The following is a 9837-nucleotide window of genomic DNA, read 5'->3' as shown; positions in this document are numbered from 1 at the left end:
TTTTGTTTGTTTGAGAATATGATTGCGGTTGCTTTTTAAAATACCTTTTATGCTGAAATGCATTAAAATAATATTTTTTTTTTATTTTTAAAAAATTATTTTTAAAATCAGCATATTAAAACGATCTAAAATACACATAAAAAATTTAAATTTTTAAGTAACATGATACAAACCCAAACTGAATCTAGTATGAGCCACGCTTTGAAAAGTTTTAAGTTTTCTATATCTATATTTACAATCACAATTTTAATTTTGTAATTTTTAACACATTGAATATAACATATTTCCAATCAGATATATACATAAAAATATATTCAATAATTGTAAATTAAATTTGTTTGATTTTTTCATTCCTTGTGCAAATTTAACCATTTTTATCCGTTCAAGGTGAAAGATAGATTCATGAGCTCTATCATGAAATAAGGATTTTACTATAAACTAGCTATGTTTTTAATATTAAAAAATTTTACATCATTTGAAAAAAATAAGTTACTTCGTGTAATTATAGCAAAATTCAGGGCAAGCGCTGTAATTAAAAGTAAACTAAAACCAGAAACGACACCGTTATAATTTTTCAAACATTTCTCTTTAGACAATAAAAATAATAATCGAACCTCGCTGAACCTCTCGCTTCTGCGACTTCTGTCAACTGAGAAGTGAGAACCCTAAACAGAACCACACTGAAATCCACCACAAGTTTCACCGGAGCCGGAGGCAGAGACCGCCGCGAAGATGTCGTCGACTCTATTAGAGGTGACTCGCGCCTCACACGAGGAAGTAGAGAGACTCGAACGACTCATCGTTAAAGATCTCCAAAACGAACCAGCAAATAACAAGGACCGTCTTTTTCAAAGCCACCGTGTCCGTAACATGATTGACAATATCATTACCACTACTGAGAAACTCGTAATTCCTCCCTCCCTCTCATTAATTTACTTTAACAATAATTATAATTTTTAGTTTCTGGTTTTTGTTTTTGATTTTTTTGATTTTTTTTAATTTTTTAGGTTGAGATATACGAAGATAAAGATAATGCGAGGAGAGATGAGATTGCTGCGCTTGGAGGACAAACCGCGATGGGGACTAATGTGTTTAGTGCTTTTTATGATAGATTAAAAGAGGTAAGTTAATATTTTTAATTGATTTGCAATTTATATGAAGATTACTGGTTGTTATGCAACTTGTGCTGTATTAATTGATTGTAATTCTTTTTTTGTGTGAAGATTCGAGAGTATCATAGGAGGCATCCAGCAGCGCGTGTTGTTGATGCGAATGAGGATTATGAGGCAATGCTTAAAGAAGAGCCAGTAATTGAGTTTACAGGCGAGGTTAGTCTCTTTAACTTGTGCCACATAATGGCTGTTTTAGCTTAGTTCAACCTGTTGGTATTTTTGGGCTGTAGTTTGACATGTGAATATTCGAAGAGTTTATGGTAGGCAACTGGAAATTAGGGTTGAGGTAGTTTATAGAATTTGAAGAAACTGGTCTGGGTTATTTTTATTTACTACTTTTTTGCTCAATAAATGAACTGACACCATTAGATGTTAGTGTCATACAATGTATATAGGATAATGGGAGCGGTAAATTAAGCGTCACATTACAAAATCTTGAGATTCTGTTGGCATTTTCAAGTTCATCTACTGTGAGATTGGAGTGAGTAGTCTTTTCAGTTAGATACTTTAGGACATAGTTTCATATGCCAAGATTCAAAGTGTTCATGCTAGGTAACTTATAATTTAGGGATGTAGTAGTTTCTAGTTTTTCCCCCTTGTATAAACGTGAAATAGTGCTTGCACAAAACTTGTTATTGTGATTGATGGAATATTTATGAGGAGGAAAACAATTGTTTGCCTTTTTTCTACCAGAGACTTCTCCTAATTATGTTGTATGAATTTCCCCTGCAATAACTAACACTATAGCTGGATTTATATTACAGGAAGCATTTGGGAAATACCTGGACATGCATGAATTATATAACCAGTACAATAATTTAAAATTCGAGAAGCCTATTGAATACTCTACTTACCTTGACATTTTCTCCCAACCAAATATTGTACCTCGCAAATTGAAGTTTTCAAGGTAGACTCTCTCTCTCTCTCTCTGCCCCCCTGATTTTTTGATACATGTTTAGGTGTTATATTCACCAGCATTTGCATCTCACTGTGAATTTTTTATCCAAATTTTAAATTCTGTTTTTGTTTCAATTTTCTTCAGGCAATACAGGGAATACATGGAGAATCTACTTGAATATTTAGTTTATTTTTTCCAGCGGACAGAGCCCTTGCAAGATCTTGATAGGATTTTTTCAAAGGTTTGTTTGGAATGATTCTTTCTTTCTTTTTTAATAGTTTTGCTCAGTGTTTATGATGCTGTAGGACGCTTGCCTGCTTGATTTACCAAATGCTAACACTAGTGTCAAACAGTAATTTTTGCTTCTAAATGCGAAGTGCTGCTACAATTGTCTCATTTTTATTTTATTTATTGTCTATAGAACAAAGAATTTTGACCATGCTTGGTTATAGCCAATTATGTACTTCATTTGACATTATAGGATTTTTATTGTTGTAGGTTACTACTGAATTTGAAGAGCAATGGGAAAATGACGCAGTTCAAGGATGGGAAAAGACCAGTCAAGAAAATGGGCATTTGTCAGCAGATCATACTGTTATTGATCTTGATTTTTACAGCACCATTGAGGAGCTGAAAGAAGTGGGCCCTGAAAAATTAAAGGAGGTAAGCCATATCATTTTTTCTGGCTGCTTTGTTTTTCCATCAAACGCTTTGTGCTTACATGGAAATCTAAAATCATAGAGCATTCTCTTGCTTATTTACGATAGTTTATGTTAATTTCAATAAACAAAGATGTACTCTATATTACCAAGTGACAGCTGATAGTGACATGTTACCATTATCCTTATAGTGTTGAGTTTAAAGTGCTAGATGGAATGCTGTTATCAATCCACATTTCTTCATTGTTGATTGCTTTGACAATTTAACATGAAATACTCAGATATCAGGCACTGTGATTGACACTGGAAATTATTAATAATATCCAATGCATTGCTGTGGAGTCACATTTCTTGTCATTGATTGATTTGGTAGTTTAATGAGAAATACTCTGGTATCAGACAGTGTGATCAACACTGGAAAATATTAATAATATCTAGTGGGTCGCTGTGGAGTCTCAGAAGTTTGTAATAGAAAAGTATGCCACGACTTGGGAAATTGTTATTGTTCAATGGCTTCATCAATGTTTCCAAGTTCATTCCATGTGCTGTAACAGTTTTGTTTGCAGAATTCTATTTGTTGGTTTTAGTTGTCCTTTCCAACTACAATATATTTTTAATTTGTTTGCTACATGTTTTCCTGTCAGGCATTGGCTGCATTGGGGCTAAAGAGTGGCGGTACTGTACAGCAGCGTGCAGAAAGGCTTTTCCTCACAAAGGTTGGACTAGTTCTTTTACTACATACAAGTCTTATAAGTTTAGGAACAAAAGAGATCCAGTGGATGTTCTCTTTTTCTCTAATTTCTTAGTTAAACATTAATCTTTTTGTCAAGGAGGAAATGTGCTTTTCCATTTCATATTTGGTCAATTCAGTGGTGAACATGAATTTATAATTTTGGGTAAGAGAAGATTTCATTAAAAATTTAAGAATTACAAAGTGTGATGGACAATAAGACTTCCTCCCAAAGAAGAGAGGAAACAGATATTTATAAAAGAGCAGCCCACTCATGCTGAATATCAGCCAAGGAAACTCCCCTAAAAGCAGTGCTTGAAGCTTGAACCTGCAAAGACACACATGTTTGTTTGTTTGTACTTATGTTAAGAGCCTCTCTAATTACATCTAACTTCAAGCTACGTTGTGGCATTTTATCTATGAAGTACATTGTGGCATTTTATCTATGAAGTAGAATCCTCCCTATGGAACTATTCTTCAATCGGAGGATGCCTTATTTCCTTAGCTAGATTAGATTACTTCTCAACATGACATGTTTTTTTTTTTTAAATGTTCCTTATTTGGTTCATTTCACACACACACACACACACACGTTTGTTTGTTTGTTCTTTTGGTAAGAGCCTCTCTAATTACATCTAACTTCAAGCTATGTTGTGGTATTTCATTTATGAAGTAGAACCTTCCCTATGGAACTATTCTTCAATCAGAGGATGCCTTATTTCCTTAAGCTAGATTAGATTACTTCTCTACATGACTTATTTTTTTTAAAAAAATTGTTTCTTATTTGGTTTGTTATGGCATTTTGTGTTTTATGTATTTATTTGTTTATTCTGTGCAGGACACACCTCTTGAAAAGTTGGACAAAAAACATTTTGTGAAAGGATCACGTGGATCAGAACCGAATGGGGGTGCTGCAACCTCAAAAGAAGTTGACAATTCAAAAGAAATTGCCCTGATGGAGACCAAAATTAATCATTTGTGCGACTTACTAGATGAGGTTAGCTGTGGTGCCAATGTACCCTGTTTCTCCTCCATTCTCATGATCAGTATCACATTAAGATTTAATTTTTTGCTTACCTACCAGATTTTTTGTATTTTTTAATAGTCTGCATTTGAGTATTGACTGCATATGTGCCTTAAATAATTCTCTTTTTTTGTGGTTTTTGGATAATTGATTTTTCTGTGACCTTGTGCAGACAATTGTACGAACAAAAGAAAATGTTGTGAAGAAGCAGGCTTTGACATATGATGAAATGGAAGCAGAACGTGAGGAGGTAAGTTGTCATAAGTTACCGCAATTTCTCAAGTGCTTTATCATTTAAAGTAGTGTGAATGATAACTTTTAACATAGCATTTCATACTAACCTTCTATGTGCTTTTGGTACCCGGGCAAAATTGAAGGAAGCCATTTGCACCATGATGATATTAGATGATCAAACCCCATTGCAATCCAGTATAAGCAGAATATATTTTCTCTCTTGTAGTGGGCAGGGTATGCTAATGCATTATTGCCAACTATGCATGATATAGCTGCATATAAAGAACAATTTGTAATACAAAGCAGCAAGACCATTTGCGTGAACTTTTTCTTACTGTCTGCTTGAATTGGACGTCTGATTGCTATTGTCCAAGAAAGTTGACTTAAGTGTTTTGGCTTGCTGGCAATAATTGATAATGTGATTTTGAAACTGATGCAGGAAGAGACACAGGCTGACACTGAAAGTGATGATGATGAACAACAGATTTACAATCCTCTCAAGTTGCCAATGGGTTGGGATGGGAAGCCTATACCTTACTGGCTGTATAAACTTCATGGTCTTGGTCAGGTACGTTTCTTATTAATTGTAGAAGCCCGTTGCTGTTGTTTAAGTAGCATATCTCATCACTGGTTTCTTCCATGTATATTCTGTATCTTACGGCTATTAGGTAATGAAGTTTTTTCTTTCTACATTTAGAGAGTAGTTTTCTCTGCTGTATACTGTTTTCATTTTCCCAGGTGTATTTAATTGATACGTGAGGAAGTTTTCATTTCAAGTGCAATAAGTTATGTATTATCCATCATTATGATGCATGTAATAATTCTCTAGTTATATTAGTTGTTTAGTGGAGGATCTTTTTATGGTGTAGTTATAGTATTTGATAGTTTCTATGGCTAGAGGATCTCAATTATTTTTCTGCATGTCAGGAATTTAAGTGCGAGATATGTGGGAACTATAGTTACTGGGGTCGAAGAGCCTTTGAGCGGCATTTCAAGGAATGGCGTCATCAGCATGGGATGCGTTGCCTTGGCATTCCAAACACCAAGAACTTCAATGAGATCACATCGATTAAGGTGCCCGCTTTCTCAGACATTTTTCTGAAATCTGAACCTTTCTTTGTTAAATGCCTTTTATTTTGCTCATTCAAATCAAACTCCCGATCTATTTTAGCGTGAAATTCTTAGTGCTGATTTTGCATGTTAGTTTCAAATCTAACACCCTCTTTTATTTATTCACTAAGCTCTTTTTGTCTGAGACTTCAATTTTATTTTATTTTTTGTATTTTTTCAGGAAGCACAAGAATTATGGAAGGGGATACAAGAGCGGCAAGGAGTGAACAAGTGGCGCCCAGATCTCGAGGAAGAATACGAAGATAAAGAGGGTAACATTTACAATAGAAAGACATACACTGATCTCCAGCGCCAGGGACTGATTTGAAGTGCAATATTTTGCCTGAGAAGCATCTTAATTTTGAACGGTGAGAGTGACCTACCCAACCCAGTGAGAGTGACCTACCCAAGCAGTTCTCAAACATCGCAACAACTTAGGCATGGCTTTGTAACATCGATGTATTCATCTGCTAGCATGTAGTTCATAAATTTTACTTGTCAAACCGGACTAAATGAAATCGTAAAGCTGAATTTCAAATTGATTTGCCTCGCTTTGTATAATTGAGTTACAGTTTCATTGCTCATTGCTTCATCTCTCTTTGGATGTCATAAATTTGTGTTTTATGCATGGGCGGCGAAAATAATTTATCTCCTGAAGTGGCAAATCAGCTGGTTGGGATTAAGGTATTTAAATTTTCTTATCCTGTAATTACTGGCATGTTTATCAGCTTGCATTAAAAAGTTCTGAAGTTGCTTTGGTACTTGCAACCTTGAGTTGGACGGCAAAGGTAAAAAGATATCTAAGATTAATTATCCTCGGAATCCAGTTAGGCATGGATAATTAATTTGGATTCTGAAGATCAATTTTAGATGTCACTAGCTTTAATGCGGGTTGGATTATTATTATTATTTTCAATCTAAAAAAATAATGTTAAAATGTTAGGAAGTCAAAAAGCTTATATATAATGGCTGAAATATTTTTAAATTACTTAAATGGTTTGTTGGAAGATATTTAAAAAAACAAATAGTGATAAAGACTATTGGATTGCTCCTAAACATGTAGTTTGAGGTGTGGGATTGTGATAAAATAATGATATTTACATCAAAGCAAATAAAAAAAGAACTCAATTATAATGAGGGGAAAAAATTAAATTTAAAAAAATGAACAAAATCTTGATGGCTAGGGCAATGCCGCAAGCTAGACCAAGTTTTTCAAACATGATGCTAGAATTTTTTAAAGAAGTTGAAGAAATTTGAGACTTGGGTTGATGAATTGATTATCATTAAAAAAAAAAAAAACAGTTTTAATTTAACAATTTTAAAAACTAAGCAAATTTGAATTAATTTTTTAAATTTGAGTTGATTTTTTAAAATCATAACTTATGAAATCTCATACTTGAATTTAATAAAAAAAAAAAAACTTAATCTTCAACCAATTTAATATTAAAAAATAAAATAAAAAATAAAAAACAACCTAAAAAACTTATAAAAGCATAAAAAAAAATGAGAATTAATCTTAATAAAAAGAAAAATATAAAAACGATGAAATCACCACACAAAAAAAAGTATTTTCTATAAATTATTTTAAATAAAAAAATAATAATAAAAAAATCAAATATGAGAGACATATCTCCTTCAATTGGAAACCTCAGTTTTCTTCGAATCATCGATAGTACAAACAACAGTTTCAAAAGGGAAAGTGCCTCATGAAGTCGGTCGCTTGTTTAGGTTGCCGCCGGAGTTGGAGTTGACAAATAATTCCTTACAAAAACACATAGGCACATAGCGGCTAATCAATCGAGTTGTTCGAAGTTGAAAATCCTTGGCTTTGCTTCATGTTTTGATACTGATGTTCTTGTTTTTATTTTTTATTTGTTTCTCAAGGAAGCTTATCAGTCAAATACTTCAAGTACGTAGTCCTTTCGGAACTAGATGGTATTGCCGAAAGGACTGATGGATATTGTTGATCATGCCCTCCTTTGGAACTAGAAGGGAAGGAAGCATCCAGCAGCAATAGCCGGAAACAAGAAAAAGTGCAAAGTATGCGCAATGTCCTTACTTCTATACTTGAGATTGGTGTTGCATGTTCAGAAGAATCACCAAGAGAACGAATGAACTCATGCGATGTTGTTAAGGAACTACACCCAATCAAGCTTGCTGACTGAAAATGGGAAGAAATAAGTGCATAAGGTAACAGCCTATGTTACAAAATAATAAGTGCTTCGCTAAGTTTTTCCCGACTTTGTACAAGATCCACAAGCAAGTCTGATTACATTGCCCAAAGCTTGTGTTGACAGTGAAATAGTTCAGGAATCTGAAAGAACAGAATAACCTCAGACAACGGGCTAGCATTGCAGATTCTTTCTTAACTCATCCTTCACACCGGATGCAGGAATTGTAGCTTAATAAGAAACACTCTGACAGACATCGGTGATCTGTTCGGCTCAATGTAGAGTCACACAAGTGTTCAATATTAAAACTACACCGTAGCTTGGGAAACTTGTAATATTTTATTGCTTCATCAATGTTTCCAAGTACCTTTCATGATTTTCAACAGCTTTAATTACTTGCACAATTCTTCTCGGCTGGCAGTCATTGGCTGCTTTGGTATTAAAGACTGGTAGTACTGTTCAGCAGCAGGCAGAGAGGTTTTTCTTCGCGAAGTTTGAACCAGTTTTTGTTTACGAGAGCAGGATTTAAGATCAGTTTCAGTTTTGCAGGCTCTAACTTGTACGAGGTTTATAAGCTTAAGAACGAAAAAGATTTGATAGAGTTAAAGCTTTTCCAATTCATATTTGGTCGATTTCAATGATGAACATGAGGCAAAGTTTTTCAGAAATTTCTTTCAAGTTTCTCCAAAAGGAGGGAAAAAATCCATCCTGAAATTGATTCATTTTTCAAATTATTATGAAATTAATCAGCAGCCTATATCAATAAGTTCTAAAGATGCACCGTAGCTTCAGTGCTTCACACCTGGAGTTGGAAGCCATAACAATATGCTCTCTGGCGAAGCAGTTATTTTCCTTTCACATTTCATATTTGGTTGGCAGTTTTTTTGGCTGGCAGTCATTGGCTGCGTTGGTATTAAAGACTGGTAGGACTGTTCACAGCAGGCAGAGAGGTTTTTCTTCGCTAAGTTTGAACCAGTTTTTGTTTGCCAGAGCAGGATTTAAGATAAGTTTCAGTTTTGCAGGCTCTAACTTGTACGAGGTTTACAAGCTTAAGAACGAAAAAGATTTGATAGAGTTAAAGCTTTTCCAATTCATATTTGGTCCATTTCAATGATGAACACGAGGCAAAGTTTTTCAGAAATTTCTTTCAAGTTTCTCCAAAAAGAGGGAAAAAATCCATCCTGAAATTGATTCATTTTTCAAATTATTATGAAATTAATCAGCAGCCTCTATCAATAAGTTCTAAAGATGCACCGTAGCTTCAGTGCTTAACACCTGGAGTTGGAAGGCATATGCTATCTGGCCAAGGAGTTATTTTCCTTTCACATTTCAGCTAGCCATGGATTAACTGGATTCTAAGGATCCATTGTAAAGGATCAGTTTCTAAGGTAAGGTTGATAGAATCTCAGGTTTTTAATCTCATAGTTCTAAACTAAATTGTAGAGAAACTATTAAAGAAAAACTTTAATATATTCTAAAAAGTCTTTTTATTCAATAATCTGACAAGAAAATTAACACATCAACTATCTATATAAAGATAAAACTCATCTAATCAAAAGAACTCGAAGCTAAGTAGTAAAAATAATAAGATTCGAAATTAAACAGAAAATAATTAAAATAGCAAAAACAACAACTTCACTGCCTAATTTGAAGGCTTCCTGAGATTTCTTCAGTAATTGAAATGTGTTATAGCACCTGGGCATATCCGCCAACTCTGTAGAATTGGACCTGTAGAGTTTCCTCATCAAATTTATATATATCCAATGATCAAAACTAAAATTATATCTGTTTTTGTTAACTGAACGTCTGATATTTTTAGCCTTTATCACTGACTTTGTC

The 9837-nt window shown here is 33.9% G+C and overlaps 1 protein-coding gene across 1 annotated transcript; it reads left to right on the top strand.

The window, feature by feature from the left end:
- The first annotated feature begins 605 nt into the window (after positions 1-605).
- Positions 606-6411, top strand: LOC133677823 (splicing factor SF3a60 homolog). Its single transcript, XM_062099950.1, has 12 exons — positions 606-906; positions 1008-1121; positions 1224-1328; positions 1937-2079; positions 2215-2311; positions 2569-2733; positions 3374-3445; positions 4298-4456; positions 4656-4733; positions 5157-5285; positions 5645-5791; positions 6009-6411. Exons 1-12 carry the CDS (start codon positions 733-735, stop codon positions 6153-6155), a joined length of 1530 nt encoding a protein of 509 aa, XP_061955934.1. The 5' UTR covers positions 606-732; the 3' UTR covers positions 6156-6411.
- Positions 6412-9837: the final 3426 nt, after the last annotated feature.

Source organism: Populus nigra, chromosome 18 (assembly GCF_951802175.1).
Source record: "Populus nigra chromosome 18, ddPopNigr1.1, whole genome shotgun sequence".
NCBI classification, from domain to species: Eukaryota; Viridiplantae; Streptophyta; class Magnoliopsida; order Malpighiales; family Salicaceae; genus Populus; species Populus nigra.
The sequence above is the reverse complement of the archived record's forward strand: the minus strand, read 5'-3'. Positions and strand labels throughout refer to the sequence as shown.